The sequence below is a fragment of the Fistularia commersonii genome, chromosome 3 (assembly GCF_037954325.1).
Source record: "Fistularia commersonii isolate RoL2024-O1a breed Wild chromosome 3, RoL_Fcom_v1.0, whole genome shotgun sequence".
Classification (NCBI taxonomy): Eukaryota; Metazoa; Chordata; class Actinopteri; order Syngnathiformes; family Fistulariidae; genus Fistularia; species Fistularia commersonii.
Window position 1 is genome coordinate 7,075,026 of NC_141286.1, and position 20,482 is coordinate 7,095,507.

Sequence of the window (20,482 nt, forward strand, 5' to 3'; positions counted from 1 at the left end):
CACCACCACCACCTCCATCCCTCAGCATGACTACCAGCGCAGCATCTATACGTGCAAGGGGGAGACTGAGTGTTTGCGTGTGTGTGCATGTGCATGTGTGTGTGTTTGTAGAGGAAAAGTTGGCATGTCGAGCTGTCACGGATCTTCCGTTTACGGTGCGCTCTCCCGGTGCGATCCGTGCAAAAGATCCCTCCCCGCCGCCGACGCCGACACCGCCGCCGCCGTCGCCGCCGCCGCCGCCCCCTCCCCCGACCCGACAACAGCCAAGCGTGTGCGGCGGGAGGTGGGTGGGGGGGTACGGGTGGGTGGGGGGGGTATGGAGGAATGCCGGAGGTAGATTTTTTTTTTTTTTTGGGGTGACCCCGGCGCGTCCCCTCGCCGGCGTAAGCCAGCCAAGATCGCGGGCAAAGCCGGGTTCGGAGCGGCGGGCAGAGCCGTTCCGGCAGGCAGCTTAGCTGGGCACACTGCGCCCCTGTGCGCTGTTTTGGAGGGAGAGGGGGTGAACAGGTAGGCAGAGCGGTTACCTTCTACCGGGAATGTACCGGGCCGAGCTCAACTTGCGCTAAAACCCTTGTTTTTAAACATCATCATAATTATTATTATTTGCAATCTCAGTTTTGCATTGCATTTATGTCCAATCCCCACGCGTGGGTCCGGAAAGCGACGGAATCTCCGTGAAGTTTCTTCTCCCATCACCCCCCCCCCCCCCCCCCCTTTGTGCATTTTTTTTTTTGTTGTAAATGGTGGTAGGTTGGGGGTGGGGTGGGGTGGGGGTGGCGTCTCTTTTTTTTTTTGTTTTTTTGTTTTATCCTGAAAACCGGAATGCAGACGCCTGCTGGACGCCCGGGCTTCCGGCCAAAAAAAGGGTGGCTGATGTGCGTCTATCAGCGGCTCCCGTGCAAAGATCTCAAACCGGGGAGCAAAACAAAACAAAACAAAAAAAAAAAAAAAAACGAAAAAAACCCTCACCTCACTTCACCCCCCCCCCCCCCCAAAAAAAAAATAAACATGCACCTCTTGGATGTTTGAGCAGACAAATGATTCTGCTGCAGGTTTCACCTGAGCCAGGCTGTGGGATGCAGACCGCCTGCCAGTCTGTCTGTCCGCCTGCCTGTCAGCCGCTCAGATGCAGACACAAGCGACATTTCGTGCAAATCCAATCCTGTAACGTGCTGCCTTCAAGTGCACTTAACAGGGAGCCGCATTACAATGTCCCCCCCCCCCTCCCGGCTGGGAAACAGTGAGCCGCCTTGATTGACTGTGATGGTATTTTAGTGTCATCCAAGCTAATGCACCTCGACATTAGTCAAATGAAGTGTTAAGTTGGTAAATTCAAGGCTCCGCTTGCTGTCCATATCGATGACGTTTGGACAGGTGGTCCCCTCTTCCCCCTGGCCGGAGTTTTGTCCAATCGGGGCCAAAGCGTGGACGGATTGCACACAGGGGCATCCCGCGCAGCCACGTCAAGGGGATTAAATTGACTGATTTACACGGAATATACCAGTGTGGTGCTGGGGGACGAGACAGCGTGGGCCGTAGTAATAAGATGTGGGGGGTTAGGGGGAGGGGGTATAAAAGAAGAAAGTAAAATCTTAAAACCGAGCTCAGGGCTAGTAACAAACGAACTGTCCAATTTCCAGCGAAGGTGTCCTCAAAATGGCATTTTAGCGTGACGTTGAACGTTGCGGTCGCCCGCCGGATTGTGTCCCGCGGGGATCCCGGCACGACGGGTTCGGCGACGATGCCCCGCTGCGCGTCCTGGAATAAACCCAAGCTGAACCACCTTCCTCCAAATGTAACCGGCACTGTCAGTGTCAGAGTTTGGCCTGTATTCCGTTAATCTGACCGACGTTGGCTTCCCAAACGCGGCCCCTTCATTAGCATCCCTACTTAGAAGTTGCAATTAAAACAGAAGCGCACTTCGGTTTAATGCGTCCCATTCTGTCCGCTGGCTGGCAGACAATGCTCTTGTCCCTTACTGTCCTTAAACCTTTAGCTGAATCTCAGCAATAAATGCTAAATAATTCAGAGGATGTAAATTCTGAGTGAAGTGTCTCATTGCCCAGTGGAGTGTGAGGGACCTGCGATATGCGCGGTGGCCCTGGTGCCGCTCGGTGTGTGTCGGCATGCAAGAAGCAGGAGGCGAATTGGCGGAGGAGAGCGTTGAGCTCCAATCTACTGGGGCGCTCTCCCTACCAGCGCTATCTCCTCTGGATTAGAGATAATCTCTCCTCCGCTTCCTTCCTCTCTGTCCTTCCATCACCCCTGCTGCCCCCTCTTCCAAGTCCACCCCCTCCCCCCTCATCACTTTCCCCATCCATCACTTTATTCGCCATTTCCCCCTTTTGTTCAGCCATTTCCTTTCCGTCTCACTCTCTCTTTCCCATTTTGGCCTCCGACCATCCGAGCGCTCTCGACCCCCGTCGCCCTCACCCACCCCGCCGCACTTCTTTACATTGCGAATCACGGAATGCCACCACTTCAATATTCAGTAAGACCTACTGGGGGAAATTATCCATGCCTTTGGCTAGATTCCCCCTAAACCTTGCTGAATTGCTTATTTCCAAGAGTTCCTTTAGAGGGATTCGGAGTAGATGTGGACTGTCTGTGCAGGGAGCGCTCCCGGTCTGTCGTCCGTATAAATATTTTTTTCTGACGTGCGTTTGAGCGGACGACGCCGTCTTCCCGACGTGCCGTTCATTTTTCGGTCTCTTTTTAACTTCTTTGTTCTAACTCAAGGCGGACGTGGGCTCCAGCGTGCAGCAGTGGCGGCAGGACCTATATAATATTATTTCTGCGCCGCCTGACCGTACTCGGCTAAACAGCTCCACGTAATCACCAGCTCTGTGTGCAAACAGCCCTGCGTGACGGCTGAACCAAAGCCCGAGCATCCATTTCTACATCTCCCTTCCCTCTCCCCTTTCGTTTCGCCTACTTGCTCATTTGTTAATGGACCTGCGCACACTGACATGCGTGCACGCGCACAAACACACGCTTGTTCTTTATTCATATGGAGCGGGCCTGAGGTCTAATGTTTTTAAGGGTATTTCTTTCTCCACGTTATCCCTTTCATCATCCCCTCATTTAGACTTTAAGTCTGCTTTACTTGGTACGTTTTAGAAGACAGGGTAGGGAGAAAAGCGAGAGAGAGAAAGACGCAGACATAGATACGTATTTTTAGCTCTATGACCTATTTCTCCAGTGCTACCTAACTGGCTGTCAGTCAGCACCAATGCCATGGGACCTTGCGTGATTTCCACCCAGGAATTTTGGAATTTGTAGTTCTATTGGGCTTCTGTAGTCCGATCACAATAGATGTGGTGGGAGAGGAAGTCTGGAATGCTTTCCTCTTCATCTCCCCCCTGCATTATTTCATCTCCCGCGTCATTCCCGTCTTATATTATTCCCCATGTCCGTGCGTGTCCACTAGATCCTCATGAGTTCTTAAGGGTGGAGTCAACACAGACCAAGGGCTGCTTCCCTCTGCAGCACTTTAATAAGGATGCAGACTGGGGGGGGTGGGAGGGGGGTTGAAGGTGGCGGTAGTGGTGGTGTGTGTGTGGCGGGGTTGGAGGGGGTGAGCACGCACGCACGCACACATACACACACACACACACACACACAGATATATAGGTAGGGAATCCATCGCCATAATAAGAGGCCAAGTGCAGTGGTGATAAATCTCACCTGAAGGAGCTGTTCTGAGGCAGATTGCCTTACCCTGATGTACTGCCCTTAATACACACTGCAGCTATCTTTGCGCTATATACACCCACACAAAGAGTAGATATGCACGCGCACGTATAGGAACTTGTACGGGAACATGCACGAATAGCCGCGAGCTAAGTGCGTGACCCTTCATTCACTGCACACGTCGCAGGCACGCACAATGAAACGTGAAAAGATTCGAACGCAGACGTTTTTAGTGGACAATGAGAGCTAGCCGGAGGAAGTAATGGAAATCTCAAATACCACTTTTTATTTAAACCACACAAAGCAGGTAACGGAAAGCCCTGGGTGAAATGACACAATCTGTTGCATGCTTCTGCTGCCTTCCATGTTCCTCCCTCTGCCTCTCAGCCCGTCACACCTCTTGTCATGTTCAAATATGCAGCCGACACACACACACACACACACACATGCACACTCACTCACACGAATGGCTCTGACAGAGATTCGAGCAAACCGACGTTTTCCAGCTGGTGGTGTGGCAGACATCAGGTCCTGCATAGAGACTGCATCACGCACAGTTGTGTGTGTGTTTGTGTGTGTGTTTGTGTGTGTGTGTGTGTGTGTGTGTGTGTGTGTGTGTGTGTGTGTGTGTCACTGTCAGACTGAGTGTGTGGCCCCTTTGTTGTTTCTGCCTAATGGACTCTGTCACACCACAGAATTTCTCAATTCTTTTTTTATCATACACACACGCACCTGCACACACACACGCATATATATGCATACATACACACACACACACACATATATATATATATGCTGTTTCACATATACATATATCTGAAACTGATGGAGAAGACAGTAAAGGCAGAAATCATTTCACTGAGAAAGACGGCGCGAGGGAGAGAGAGAGGAGAGGAGTGAAGAAAGAAATTGAATCGAGGGTGGTGTGGATGGGGGGAGGTGGAGGGCGAGACAGAGGAGGAGGGGTGAATGGGTATGGGTGATATTGCATAGTTTAATCTGTTGAGTTCAGCCATGGCAGGACTGTGTTGGGGGAGGGGAGGAACTGTACAGTAGGCCGCCTGATATTAGTTCTCCAATGCGTGCACACGCACACACACACACACACACACACACACAAAGCTCCTTAGGCCAGAAAACAGCAATATATGTCTTGTTACAGTGTGTGTGTGTGTTCGTGCGTGTGTGAGGATGTGTGTTACTGCACAGATGGACAATGGTGGATGAGACAGGTGTGCGGACCAGGTGTATAGAAACTCAAGTGTTTTTTGCCTGCTTGAAGCTTACCCCCCCCCCCCCCCCACACACACACACACACATATATGCACACACACACACGGCCACCAGTGCGGTCTCTGCAGAATATGCTATCAAATCTAAAGTGCAAAACACTCCCATACAATCTGCCCTCAGCTCTCATAAAACCATTTACATGTAGACTACTTCATTTCCAGTTTAATTATCTAATTTAGACCAAGTTGGAGCCCGACATTCAAAATGAAATCCTTTGTTGGTGTTGATGTTTTCTGTAATCGTGGACTTAATTTCCAATTCCCTCACATTTCTCATCAGCTTTTTCCAATGATGGGATTCCACCTCTAGGGGGAGCCCTCCGTTTCCCTATTGGTTGAAAGCGCAGGATAATTGGTGTAGTTAATTGCATCGAGAATCTCACGTTGGCAGAGTGTGTGAGAGTGGATACACCACTTGAGTCGGCCCCCGGTATGCGCTGGAGTGGACGGCCTCCGCTGGATTGGACATGAGGGATCCCCCACAGATTCAGACAACAGCTTCCCCGGAGCAGGCCTTGTGGGGTGGCTGTGCTTTTTAGGAAGGCTGCATGTCTCCTGCCTGTCAACAATGGATATATATTTGTGGGTTTGTGTGTGTGTGTGTGTGTGTGTGTGTGCGTGTGTGAGAGAAAGACTCGTTTCTCAAGTGTTTTCCTGAAGGTCTCTCCCTCCCTGCTGTTTGCTTTAGTGCAGACTGATGCAGACAGCTCAGTGTGGCCTTCAGGATTCATAGACACATAAAACGCACACACATACATGTGCTTCAGGCGTTGTCATTCCCTGTCTTCAACTAATCTTGATTCGTCGTGTGTGTGTGTGTGTGTGCGGGAGCTGTAAATGTTGGCTTATTTTATTGTCTCTATGTGCATACAGGTATCCCTTTGTTAGATTTTTGCACACATGCACGGTCACGTGTGGGAGTGGACATTTGTGTGCAAGTGTGCAATTTGAGTGGAATTTTTGAATTGTTTCATATATCGTTGTCGGATATAAAAATACCGTTTAATTTACCGATTTCATCAAGCTAAGTTCGCCTTTCATTTTTTTTTCTCTAAATTGACCTAGAATGCCTCGAGTCAACACTAAAAACCCTTAATTAATGAGAAATGACTGAATTCCTCGGTAAACCGTCTGACAATTGGCTCGCAGAATTGTCCATTAAAAAAAATTTGAATAAAAAAGGAATTCAGCTTAGCGTAGTGGCGCTCGGGACACAATACTGTGTCTGTGTGTGTGTATGTGTGTGTGTGTTACATACATTATATCTGTGTATCTGTGTACATTTGTGTATGCATATGTATGTGTTTCTGCATATACGTTTTCATCCATCTAGGCATCTGCAGGGGTGTCCTTTGTGTTATTTTTGTGCCCTTGCACACAGCACTGTGATTGTCATTTCCATCATGTCTGCACGAACATTTCAGTTTCAATGCTCCTGGTTGTTGGAGAGCTGGCACTACGCCAGTTAATTACTAAAGCGGCTACTATTTCTCAATATGCTTCTGAGTGTGTGTGTAGGACAATTGCTAAACCTGAAATAGAATTAATGAAAATACGACCAAAGGAAAACCGCTCGAATTGCAAAATTGTTTTTGTGTGTGTGTGTGTGTGTGTGTTGGTGCATTAGAGCAGGGTTTTGTATTGGGCAGAAGGGCGGGCCATCGAAGGGTTGTCTTAGTTTCTCGATGGCTCTCTGTGTGCTCTGCCAGCAGCTGTGATGCTTCCTCTTAATGGAGACTAATCCTGTGTTGACACCTTTTCCTGTATTAAAGGAGCAATTTGAGAATTAGACGAGGAGAGCGATAGTTAGAGCCGCAGTTACGGCAAGTGGGCTATTGAACCTGAAACCAGCTGCTGGTTAACTCGGCAGCGCGAGCTTCAGCCCACACTGCGGCGGGGAAAAACTGCTTTTGAAAACTTCTCCATATCGCAAAAGTGCTTCAGTTAAATCTCTCTGGTGTGTAAATAGATAAATTAAAAAAATGCACCGGGATCAGGGAGAACCAATGAGGTACCTGGAAATTTGGTGCGTGTTTTATAAGCTTCCCGTTAGAAGACGAGACACGAGCAGTAGTGTGAGTCATCCAGGAGCGCTTGGTCTTTGTCTGATTCCAGTCCCAGCCTTGGGCTACTGCATCTGCATGGGTCAATTAGCCACGATATTGCTGAGAATTCTGACCAAATTTGTGTTTTTATTGACATATATTAATGTTTTTTTTTAATCTAGCTGCAGACGTGTTGTCGGCTTCCCTCACGTGGTGGTCTAAATCATCCTCCCCACCCCTTTCGAAAACCAGACCGAATGAAACGAACAAATAAGTTAAAAAAAAAAATAGATGACTGCTGTTGAGGTGTTGGCAGACAGATTTGATACCAGTGGACAGAGTCGGTCTTATTTCCACCCCCACCCTTGCCTTCAGAGTTCATCAGTGGATGGAATTGAGATCATCCTGTTTACCTCCTGAAGAAACAAAAGCGAAAGGTTAAATTTCAGGTCTCCATGTTGAGTAACATGTAGGCCAGATATGCCAGAGGTCGAAGTGAAATGGTAGTGAAGAACTTCACAGGACCTAGAGATGGAAAAACGAATCCTTTTTTTCTATGAACAGGATTAGCAAAAATACTGACATTACTTTGATGAATTTAATTTAAAAAAAAAAAAAACGGTGGGGAAAGTTCAAGAAATTCTCTCCTCTAACATTAACGATCCTTTAGAAATAAGCCATTTACTTTCTTTAGTATGTCTTTAATTTCTAAAATGTTTTTTTGGTCATTAACAGCATTCTTTTAAGTTTTTTTTTTTTTTTTGCAGAAAATTAGCATTTGGTAACAATAGCAGGACTGATATTTTATTTTTCTTGATTTTACAATTCCTTTATATTTTGGTTGTGTCATTGGCCTCTAACCAAAGTTACATAGCGTCGCCTAATGTGCATTATTCAAGATGCACCCTATTCGAGGAAAAGACGAGTCAACAGTTGGAAGATTCTTGAAAGCTGAAAAGGGCTCGTCTTATCCGGCGACGAGGAGGCTGCTCAAAACGGACGAACCTTAACCTCCGAGCAGCGAGGGAAGTAAAGCACAGAAAACAGGCTGTCAAACAGGGCCAAAGAGTTTTCGCCATCTAAGGCACTTGATGAGACTTGTGTGCGTTAGGAAGAGTTAATGTCAAACTTTGTGTGGTTGGGGGCATTGGGATGGGTGCGATGCAGGATCTATAGCTGATGCATTGTGTCGGTAGAGAAATCGAGCCCAGGAGAAGATGAGGAGCCGGTGAAACCCTCACTCGAGGACAGACTTGCTTGTTATTCCGGCAGTGATCCTTAACGAGAGACAGCAGTTCCATGTGAGGAAATTAACAGGACGGTCCAAAGTTGACGTTTTGATTAAAAATTGCTCCGTGCGTCCCCCCCACGGATGGCTTGACTTTGGCGGGTGGTTGATTGATACAGGCTTTTCACATTCGTGGAAACCATTGAGGGAGGAGCTTGGTTTTTGTCTTGGGTAAAGCTGAGGAAAATGTAGTCTAGTCTGTTCCGTAATGAGAGGCCGATGCTGCGTTCAGACAGGCGGTGACGAAGTAAAAAAAAAAAAAAAAGCAGCTCTAATTGGAAGCTGTCGATACGAGGCTATGGCACTGATGCCTCAAAGTTGAGAACTTTCTTCGGCGCCGCAGAGCTGCAGGGAGGTGTTAACCAATCATGCTAGTTTGTATGCACCTGATCGATGATGACTAAACTGCCGGGGTAAGACTCTGCACCACTTCCAGGTTGGCTTGGCAACTGTGACGTTGGGCACACTTGTCTGTTTGCAGCTCGGTTGCCAGGAAATCAAACACAACGTTCAGCTGATGGTGCCTACCTCACACTTGGTGGTATAAGCTAACATTGTGCAAAATACTAGCTTCTGAACATTTCTCTTGTGGCAACAAATGACTGTTCCGATGGGTTTTAGAGAGAACGAGTTGGACCTTGATTGTGCCTGGCCTTCGTCTATGGCTGTGACGAAGACTACCAACGTACCTTGCATTCGTAAAGTTAGTGCTTTTGACAGTTTTTTGGATGGGAAAACAATTTCAAGGATTTATCTTCCATGATGCTCATGCAGAACAAAAGCGCGCTCGAGAGTTCTGCCAGTGGAGCCGCTCAGCTTTGAGTTTGGCCCCCGACTCCTTCGATCAGATCGAGTGATTAAATCTCGCTGCTCCTCCAGACGCTCCAAATGTTATGGCTAAAATGCATCGGATCCTGACAGTTAAAGGAATCATTTAGCAGGGGTTTGTGACGCTCAGAGATGTGTCCAGGGTTTTATGGTGGTGTCTTTTACAGTCCCAGCTTGATGGGGAAAAGTCTTTCATGGCCGGGTTGCATCGCAAAGATGCTGTTATTACACAGTTAAACCACTAAGTGATATTGTCTTCAGAGCGCCGCGATCCTCCCGGTTTAGATTTACTGTCTCAGCGGCGAGCCCTGGGCACAATAAACAAGCACTTCCACCACGCGTTGTCATCTGGACATCTAACGTACAGTAAAAATGATAAAAAAGATATATCACTAAAAGTAATTCCAAACATTTTCATGCATTCATTAATTTTCTCTACTACTTATCCGGTACTCGGGGAGCCTATCCCAGTCGTGAATGGGCAAGAGGCGGGGTTTACCCTGGACCAATCACAAGGCACCATATAGACATATAACTCTTCACTTTCTCATTCAGACGTCATATATAGACATACAAACATTCACCCTCTCATTCACATTATATAGACATGTCACCCTTCACGCTCTCATTCAAACATATGGAAACATGCAGCCATTCAACCTATTTTTACACTTCATATAGACGCACAACTATTAACCCTCTCATTCACTCATCATATGGAGACATAACAATTCATGTGATATAGACATGCAACCATTCATCCTCTTGTTCACACATTCGGGCGATTTAGGGTCTACAATCAACCTACTGCTTGTTTTTTGGAACCCACAAAGACAACCGGGGACCTTCTTGCTGTGAAGAGCTGCATCACCGTGCCGCCGTCTCTAAATTTGAAGATTTGAATATGCTGTGGGAGCGCCGCCCTGTGAACAACCGGCTTGTTTAAAGTGTTCGTACGGGAGTACCATTTTGTCCCACGCCAGCTCAGGCGTCGCTTCTTTCCCCGCAAAGATTTCCTGGCCTGTTCTACTTGGCACAAGGATTTGGGCGATTGTGCGCCGATCATTCCCTCCCGCCCACTCGCTGCAAGTTTTAATTAACAAATGGGATGGCAGAAGTTTCAAATTGCTGCCGAAAGTTAGATTTTTTTTCCCTGTCCTTTGATGACCAGAGGATTAACGGGATTCATGGTCCAGGAAATGTGTCTGGAACCCTCTTTTGCTGATGGAGGGATAAAAGATGAACACGTGTACCCGTTTAGCTCGTCCTTGCGGAGAAACCGGCTTTTTTTTTTTTTTTTTTTTTACTTTTCACCCCGTTGCCGTCACAACCTCCTTCTCCGTATGCCCCTCATTTGTTAGCACCCCCCCCACACACACCCGTTCCATCTATTTGTATTCCTTTGCCTCTGCCTGTCACCCTCACACTTTTCTTCTCCTCCTCCACCTGGACTTCTTCTGCTCCTCAAAGCCCCCCAAACATACGTTGCGGCTCCCCCTATCACAATATAATAGATTGGGAGCATCCAAATTGAAAGAAGCCATTTTCTACAGCTGTCAACTTATTATCGAGGATGGAGGGTGGGGGGCTTATTCCTCTATATGCAGTACAGCCAAGAGAGATGGAGGTGATGGAGTGATGGGGGGGTGATTTAGAGCGAGGGGACGCTAAGGTGGGAGGCAGATGAGAAGCTCAGGGGTGAGCTGTTTTACATTTTGAATGTTTTCTCTTTTTCACTCAGTCTCACTCTCTTTTTTTTTTTTTTTTTTCAGTTTGGCCTCTGCTGCAGCCTTGAATCCTCGAGTCTTTTATTCCCTATTTTACACTTGATATTTTAAGCACCGACGCATCGGGCTTTCTGGATTTTTACCTCGAAAACGACGGGATTGAGCGCATGTTAAATTATAATTCTACCGACTAACTAGTATTTGCGCTTGCGCGGTACAGGATATGCAGTCTTTAAGGAGATGGCTGCACTTTCTGGTGATGAAAACTCGTTGCTAATACAGGAGTTTTGATTTTTTTTCCTCTGTGGTTTGTCGGGTGGGCATTACCGACGATTGTGAGTCAGGCGGCTTTTGTGAGGACACGTCTCTGTTCTCTGCTCCGCGTCATTTCTTTATTCCAAAAAAGAGGTAGGATCCCGACCGTGGCGTCAGAGCGAGGAGGGGGGGGGGAGAGGTTGAGGTTGCGGCCAAACAGACACTCCCGTGTGTTTACAGGCCCGGAGCTGCAGAGACACACACTCTCCTCAGCTCGGGCGCATTAACGGATATGAGCGTTTCCACGCCCCAAATATTGTCGTCCCAATCGCATCCTGTAAACGTCACGTGTCCGGCACTCACCCGCAGGGGTTGCAGAACTGGTTTGGGTTTTTATACGTTTTGTTTATTTTTTATTTATTTATTCTCCAAGATGTTAGACTCGAGCTGTCAGTTCTCGCCGGCTGCTTCGCTGCACAAGAGTTCGAAGTCGGATCCATCCTTGTTTCCGAATGGAATGGTCGATTCGACTCGAAAATTGTAGCGGGCGAGCGTGGGAGGGTGGAGTTCTGCAGCTTCATCCTCTTTTGTATGTGTGTGTGTGTGTGTGTGTGGGGGGGGGGGGGGGGATCACTTTGAATTCCTATGATATTTAACAAATAATTATCTTTTCACGAGTGCTTAGGCTGTCTATTAATGGACAGCTTTTCCCTTTCATTCCTCTCAGAGGTGATTATGTGCTTTGATTTTTTTTTTTTTTTTTTGGTCTTGTTTTTTTATTTTTTATTTTTTTATTTTTCACTGTTATTGCAGCAGGATTCAATAATTACCAGATACTTAGTTATCTGCTTGTTTTGTGCAATTTGTTTTCCTACAGAAGTCTTTGTTATGTTTTGTTTTGTTTTGTTTTTTAATTCTTTGATACAACAGTTTTCTTTTACGTTTTTTTGTCTTCACAGAAAAATGTTTGTGCTATCAATGTCCTGGCCCTCTGAGCAAAATGCATTTTGACAAAAAAGTGCTCATCCCGATGTAAAAATGCACGCATCTGTTGTGATATTGCCTTAGAACTTTTAAGATATGGAAATGGCACAGTCCCAAACAAACAACACACTCCCCGTCCTGTGCATACACAGCATCTCCAAGATGCGGTTCTGTGAGTTTTGTCTCCCTGTTGGGCCAAAAGCATCTGCGGTGCATTTGATAAACATTAGGTATAAAACTAAATTGTTGGAAATCACAAAAGTGCACATTGCTCAGTAAAGTCCGATAAGAATTGAGGTTGGACGCTGAAAACTAGAAATAACTTTAGAACATCATTGTGTTTAACGGCTTGTTACCCCTTATCTTAGAACAACAGTCCGAAGTTCTAACTCAAGTAAGGGAAATATGGAGTATAGATAGATAGCTAGTTGTGCTTTATTGATCACCTACAGCAGGGATGCCAAACTCATTTTCACCGAGGGCCACATCCGCATAATGGTTGCCCTCAAAGGGCCACATGTAACAGTATAAAAGTAACAAAATGTAACCCAATGAAATGTAAAATAAATGTAACTACTCCTTAATGTTAAATAACTCTCAATTAGTACTCCTTCAAATCCAAAATGTTACATATGCATTCCAATCTTTCTTGAAACAGCCTTCTTTCCATCTGCATCAACTTTTCTCTTCCTGGACATTTAGGTAATTTATATAGATTTATATTGTGATAAAGTTCTTTATCTTCTGTAATGCAATTAAAAAAACAAAAATTAATTTTCATGATCTTCTTATAACTCGAGGTAGGATTTTTGAGTTTTCTTAAGATGTAAGCCATAATCAGCAATATTATAATAGTAAAAGGCTTGCAATATTTCAATTAATTTGAAATGAATCCAGGATGTATGACATTTTTGTTTTTGTAATTGCATTACAGAAGATAAAGAACTTTATCACAATATTCTAATTTTCTAAGACAGTCCTGTAGATCAAATATAGATCATTTATATTTCTCAAATTCACTTGTTAAAAATCCCATTGATGTGGATGCACTGCAGTCTAATGGCGGGATGCTGTCACTTCACGGGTAACATGATCGGCATGAATTGTGGGAAATGTAGTTTATGGTCAATGCATGCGTTCGACTTATTTATATTAAGACAGTAATACCTTTTAAGACATTCTCGCGGGCCGTATAAAATGACGTGGTGGGCCACATTTGGCCCGCAGGCCTTGAGTTGAACACATGACCTACAGAAACACTGTGCATATTCAATCATTGTCTACACTGCTTACAAAAGTCAGGGTAGCAACTTCAATTCACTCATCCGGGAAATTTAGGGTCTCCAATGAGCTCCCCTGCATGTTTCTGGACTGTGGAAGGAAACCAAAGAACCTGGAGGAAACCCATGCAGACATGGGGAGAATACTATATAGAAAGGCCTCCAAAATCAGTATTCAACCTTAAAGGACTGTCTTTCAGTGAGGGGAAAGTGCAAACCACCAGAAGAAGAAAACATTATATACACTATAGGATGGAAAAAGGAAAGACCCATATAGAATATTTATACAACAAATCAATAAGTATTGAATACACAGTGGAACCTCAGCTTAGGAAGGCCCCTAATCACAAACAAATCTACCTACTAAATTTTGAATCGAGCTGCAAACGAGCCACTTTGCACGAACACGGAAACAAATTCACAGGCTTTTGGCGTTGTGTCATTGTAGCAAAGCGACAGTCAGGCGTGATACTTTGTGTTGTCTGCAACATTCAGTGTTGTATTCTCCTATTATAACGCTTTTTTGTGCTCAGTAATTTAGCCCTCATTATGGCTCCCAAAAAGGTTAAAGTGCTAGTGATAGTGGTGTTATGAGGAAGCTAAGAATTACAGTCGATCTGAGGAAGGGAATAATAGGTAAGCGTGACAAAGGCGTTTTTTTTACGGATCTCGCCAAGCACTATGACACGGCTAAGTTAACTGTTTGCACAACAACAAAGATGTGCTAAAGACGGCGAATGTGGCTAAAGGGGTAACTATGTTAATGAAACAAAGGTCTCAAGTCTTAGAAGGAGTAGAAAAGGGATTGTTAGTTTGGATAAATGAAAGACAGCTTGCTGGAGATAGCGTTAGCGAAGGTCTCATGTGATTTAGTGAAGGAGATGAGTACTGAAGTGCTGAAAAGAAAAGAAAAGAACACCAGAAAAACAGTCATAATAATTAAGGTTATCTTTAATTCCTCTGTATTTTTGCCACAAATAAAGTTTCAAATGAGATTTTTTTTGAGCCTGGAGAACAGAATGGGATTGACATTGATGTCAAAGGGAAAAAAATGATTTGGCTCATTAACGCAGTCAAAGAAAGAATCAAATTTGTAAGCCAAGGTTCTACTGTATATACTGTAAAATGTCCACGCCATCATGAGCATCTGGGGTGGTGGTGATAGCAGTGTCTTGCTCAAGAGCGCTGCGGCACGCAGACAGGTAGCGCTGGGAATAGAACCGCCGGTTGTCAAATTGGACGGACGCCCTTTCGAGGCGCAGGCAGACAGTGAGAATATCCTAAACTGACTACAAGGCAGCCATTAATGGAGACCTCGAGTGTGTCTTCCAGTCCTGTCGGTAGCCCAGAATCAACAGCTTACCCCAAATGGGTTCACTATCTAACCCTCTGCTGCGAGGCCTTGTTCCAAAGTGCGCGGTGTGTGATGGCAATTTAATGTGGGAGTGAGGGTCTAGCATTGTGATAACGGCTCTTCATTTTTGCAGTACAATGTGACATTTGTTTAGCGATACCGCAGCCTGATAAACGGAATCTCCTTTGACGCTGAGACATTTCACCGCGTCTTCAGAGGCCAAAACCTTTTTCCTGACTCTACGTCTCACCACGTCCACGTGTGCGTGTGTGTGTGTCTGTGTGTGTGTTGTTTTTTTTTTATTGTGAGCTTCCATCTGTACCGCAGAGTGACCTTGATGTCCACACTCAGCGGGAAGACACATGAGAGGAGTGATTAACAGGAGGAAGACAGAGGGGCGGCAGGGAGGTGCGAAGGGAGATAAAGATAATGAAAAAAAGAGTGAGAGAAAGTGTGACGAGAAACGTTGGTGTAAATAAACATGCTGGGTGGGGTAAAAGAGCGAGGGTTCGGCCAAAGGATGTCGGGAAAAGTGGTCAGAAAGGTGTTTTTGGGATCAGATGTTTACATTTCTTGGTTTTCTCCTTGCAGGCAATCTGGAGGTGCAGTCATCAAGAACAGGTAAGAGGAGAGACTGGTGGAGGACAGGAATATCACACAGAATTTTAGATCAACCCCCCCCTGGCTTGCACAAGTGAAGAAATGCTTATTGCCGCCGTGTGAAAAAAAAAATAGCTGCAGACCTAGCTCCCGCATACCCACATACTGACCGTTAGGCACCGATGTGCGGGTTTTAAACCCCTGCAGTCGAACACACATGAACCCGACACCAACCCTTCAACTAAGGGACTCGTGAGCAGTTTGAAGTAAATCCCCAGACTTAAAGTCCATTTCATGGTAAAATGGTATCCTATGTGTTTTTTCAAGACAAATAATTTTGTTATTACCATAGAAAAGCACCTATATCCTACATTAAATTAAAAGTGTAATTTCATGAATAACATATATTTTTTAAATAAGATAATAATATAATTCTTATATTAATAACATATGAATATATTTCATAAAAAACCCCAGAACCTCTGCACTGTGATTAAAGAAGTAGCCAAAATGTCAAGAGGGATCGTCTCACACATAGCTACAGATTATCTTAAAAACTAAAAAATGAAAAAAACGCTGCAGTTAGAGAGAATTTTAGCATCTGATCAAGAAGCATTTTGTATCTTGAGTGTGAAGTTGGGAGAGAAATTACCCCCATGAGTACTTCAGATGATTCCCTCCCATGACAAGAACAGCAGGTTCCTCCATTACGATTTAAAACTGAAATGTTAAAATATCCCATTTAGACCAAGTTTTCCTCTTCAAAATCTGCATTTAACTGCAGCGGGTTCAAGCAGCGCCGTCTCAAACTCCAGCGCCTTGACCTTTGACCCCCAGCGGCTTGTTTTTCGGAAGCCATTGCAGATCTGCACATCTGCAGGCCCCGGGATGCAGCGAGCGTTGATGCTTCGTGCAGCCCTGCAGATGAACCTCCCTTCAATCCCGGGGGCGAGAAAGGGTGGGGGTGTCTGGCAGGTCACCGTTTAATCCTATAAACTTTACAATGAATTGTTAAATGATGGATTGTGGTTTCGCTTCTGGAATGTGGATTTTTACCCCCACCACCCTGTGTGACATTAACAGTAGTACTGTGGGGCAGTTTATGGTACAGCGCCAACTACACAGGTTGGCAATACATTGTAATTTTAAAATTGGAAGACTTGGAAGATATATTATATTATTTCTCAAAGACCATGTTTACATAGTTTCAGTAAAGAATTTTCCGATTCTAATATCTGATTCTTCTTCTTATTATTATTGTTATTATTATGTCCCACAGATCATGTTTACACAATTTCCTTCAAGATCATTAAATTATTTTGGGTTCTAATTATCATTGTTATTGTTATTATTATTTCCCGCAGATCATGTACGCTGATGCCGATAAATTTGGACTGCCAAAATATTGATATTAATCAATATTACATCCGGCCCAAATCAGGCACATAAACCAACCAATTTGTATCCAAATGTTTATTTGAAAACAGCCAACAACTCCTTTGTTGCCCTCCGCCCGTCACCCACACACACACTCTGTCTCTTTCTCTCCCCTCTCTCAGTCTCGGAGAGGAGTTTTACAAGGAGGCCATTGAACACTGCCGCAGCTACAATGCCCGTCTGTGCGCTGAGCGCTCCATGCGTCTCCCCTTCCTGGACTCCCAGACAGGTGTGGCTCAGAGCAACTGCTACATCTGGATGGAGAAGAACCACCGTGGGCCAGGTGTGTGTGTGCGCGCGCGCCGGTATGTGTGGTGGATTCGAGGTCGGACGTAACCGGCTGAGGCCTGCAGTGTTCCCCCTCGCCGACGCGCACGTTGTGTTTGCCAGCTGTCGAGCAGCGCGAACGATTCTCCCCAGTCATTTTTTGTCCTGCGGCTTCCTCCGCTCGTCTCCTTCCCTTTCCTTCCTCTCCCCTCTGCTTCATTTCTTCCTCCTCCTCCTCTTCTCCAGACCCCTTTACCTTTCACACCTAAACTTTTTCTTTTTTTTTCTATTTCACACCCCCAAAGGGTGTTTCCTCATCGCTTTCACTGTAACATCAAGTGTGTTTTGGCAGTGAATCAGACACCCCTGTAGCAACGATATGCCGCTGGCACCAAGTATTCCAAAGAGAACCCGTTTAAGGGTGTGTGTGTTTGTGTGTGTGTGTGTGTGTGTGTGTGTGTGTGTGTGCGTGCAACTGTTTCTTTTTTTTGTTCTTGTTTCAGTTTGTTACTTTTAACTGGATTTTATTGGAAACAAAGATCTTACAGGAAACGTAAAATAACCGAGTTTCTTTTGTTGTTGTTTGCGCTCGAACTTTATCGATTGAATTAATTTCAGTGTTTTTTTGTTTTTTTTAATCAGGTAACTATCAGTGCCAGAAAAAGGTAATTATAGAGCAGATTTGGTTGGTCTGAAATGTTCAGCCAGACAACATGAGCCAGTCTCTTTCTGTCCCTTGGATTTTAAAGACCTCCAAACTTTAAGCGTCTTTACTGCAGGCTATAAAACCGGCACGCTTTAAATCCTTTAGTGCAGGGGGTTTTAAACATCTGATGCCGCGCCCCGCTTTGTCGTACCTCCAAGTAGCAACACGCAGTTGCCCGCAGTTCTGCCAGTGAAATCAAATCCAATTATACATTCTTTAGTCAATTAATAGAAAAACAAAAAACAGGAAAAAAAAACACAATCAATAGCTTTTTATTCAATGAAAGTTTTTTTTTGCCATCTGAGATAGTAATCTGATGGTCTCTGGTGTGCCTGTCGTGACCAGGCAAAACATCTGAAGACGTCATCGTCCGCAACCAGAGGCCGAAAGTAGCTAATGAATTTACTTCTGTTTATTCCAACCCAAGAGCTTTTGTTTTCCATGTGCTAATCAACTTCAGAATAGTTTATTTTTCGCCGGATGCAAGGAGGTCCCTGGCCTTTCTCTGGAGGTGGCACGTTTTCCCCTGTCTCTGCCTGGAGTTTCCTGTTGAGTTCTCCGATTCATTAAACAGTCCAAAAATACGCATTGGAGACTCTAAATTGGCCAGAAGAGTGAATGACAGAGTGAAGGGGTGCATGTATTTGTATGACGTGTGAATGACGGGATTAACACAACAAATAAACAAGTTAAATAAACCTATAGATAATTTCTCCATGGTCGGGTTTGCCTGAAACCAGCCAAATGGATTAAAAATCATTAAAAAGTGCCGGATTGCCTGCAGAACCTGCCGGCTGCTGCCGAAGGTTTGGCCCATTTCGAAGGGATCCCTTCAAACGCGTGACTTATTATGCAGCACAGCGAACCGTGTTTGACCCAGAGAGAGTGAACCGGCGGTTTATAAACAAGTAATTAATTGATGAGTTCGTAAGGGAAAGTCTTACAGTTGGTCATTTGGAGGGAGAAGGGGTAAGCGTTTGGGCAAGGGCAACTCGGGGGGAAGGGGAAGCATGACTGGGCGGGAATAATCGCAACTCTCATCTAATGACCTTTACCGCTTTTGACTTTAAGTTTGTTTGTGAGGAATATAGGTAGCATCCGTGCAGCATCAGCAATTAATGCCTGTGTGAGTGCTTTTAAATATTCATAACCTCTTATATTTCATTATCCTGATTATATCCTGCTTTTCGACACCCCAAAAATTGAAAGAAGCACCTTCCTGAATTTTATGTGGGGGCATATTGACTTTAAAAAAAACAACTCATGCTCATGTTTTGAAATTACCGTGGAGCAATTAAGTACTCGTCCTATCTTCGTTGGTGACAGTGAGCCCACTAGCTCATCACTTTCGGTCATTTTATTAAATCACGCAACCAAATTATGAACCAAGAAATTAGATATAAGAACAAATCAATCTGTGATGGAAATATTATGCACTGCTTGTTTTAGGATTAATGGCAATATTACCTTACAACAAATGACATACTGATCCAAGATTCATTTTGCAAGACATCCTGCTGATATATCAAACCTATACGGTCTAACAAGACCAACACATCTTTCTTAAGGAATTTATCAGAAATCAATGTAATGTAAATCGTGTTACTGCAACTACACAATACCGCTCTTGTTGTTGTAGGTCATGCTCCCGGTCAGTTGTACACGTATCCCGCTCGCTGCTGGCGCAAGAAGAGACGGCTAAACATCCTGGAAGACCCGCGGCTCGTACCTATCGAGTTCAAGATCGGTAAGGAGAATGAACCGGAGAGTTCCAGGTTTTCAAGTGCTTATTGATTTTTATTTTATTTTTTGTGATTTATATCACACTTGGGATTTGTGCCAAAGTGCCTCATTAAGGTATACAATTGTTACATAAAACAAAAATGCAACTAGCAGGAGGCACACGTTCGTGTATGCGTGCAATGTGTTTTTGAAAGCAGAAATGACGTTCAGCTGGAGAATCAGAAGGGAAATGAAAAAAGGGTCAAGGCTCTAGAATGCCAAAGGATAAAACCGATGTTTGGGTTGACCACCAGTGGAAATGTAGACGTTTATCAGCGTACTGCTGGGATGTAAGGATAAGAGTTACGTGCTCTTGCTTCTTTGACTTCTTTGAGTTAAAGCCGGGATGCAGCAGGGCGTTAAAATAAATCCAGAGCACATTAAGGGCCCTTTCAATCTCAGAGGGTCATGATAAATTTTTGATTTTGGGAATTCTTCTGATGCTTAAGATCCGGGATCTGAGGACAAAGTGAACTCGTCTGTTCAAAATTTGAATCGCCTTTAAATCACATTTAAATCGGCGTCAAATGTGACATCCGGGGCCTTTTATATGGTTTGCTGATTTAACTTGACTAACTGATTTTGAGAATTGAGGGATAGGTAGATCTCAGGGTTCCTGTTAATGGAGTGCAGCCTGCCGCGGTTGTTTCTGATCATCCAAACCATCTGAACAAAAAATATATTTTGAAAATGTTGCCATCAGAAGAACAGTGACAGCGCTGAGTGTTGGAAGTTTCCTAAACGGAAACTGTGCTTGTCAACGCAGGGGACGATAAAATAGTTCCGTTCTTGCTTTTTCTGGCGTTCACATTAAATTCATCATTCATTTCCGAAGTCGTCAAAACAGTTTTTCCTTTACATACTTCCATGCGGGCAGGCCAGATTGAGACAGACGGGCAGTGGACTCCTGTCCCCGAGCGAGTGATGTTTCTTTCACTGTAGTG

General features: G+C 44.8%; 1 protein-coding gene across 7 annotated transcripts in view; it reads left to right on the forward strand.

Annotated features, from left to right (window-relative positions):
* The window catches only part of dpf1 (double PHD fingers 1), a 57,211-nt gene that overhangs the window by 377 nt on the left and 36,352 nt on the right, over positions 1–20,482 (forward strand). For 5 of the 7 annotated variants that reach the window (XR_015104544.1, XM_086143444.1, XM_086143453.1 and 2 more), the window contains exons 2-4: positions 15,338–15,367; positions 16,906–17,066; positions 19,396–19,503. Coding sequence is in view for 6 of the 7 variants with exons in the window: in XM_086143444.1 (XP_085999570.1) it covers positions 15,338–15,367; positions 16,906–17,066; positions 19,396–19,503 (299 nt within the window). In the remaining variant the exon portion in view is untranslated. Of the gene's footprint in view, positions 1–39; positions 156–296; positions 508–15,337; positions 15,368–16,905; positions 17,067–19,395; positions 19,504–20,482 lie in introns of those variants that run through there. The other 2 variants (XM_086143455.1, XM_086143454.1) reach the window with 2 other exon arrangements.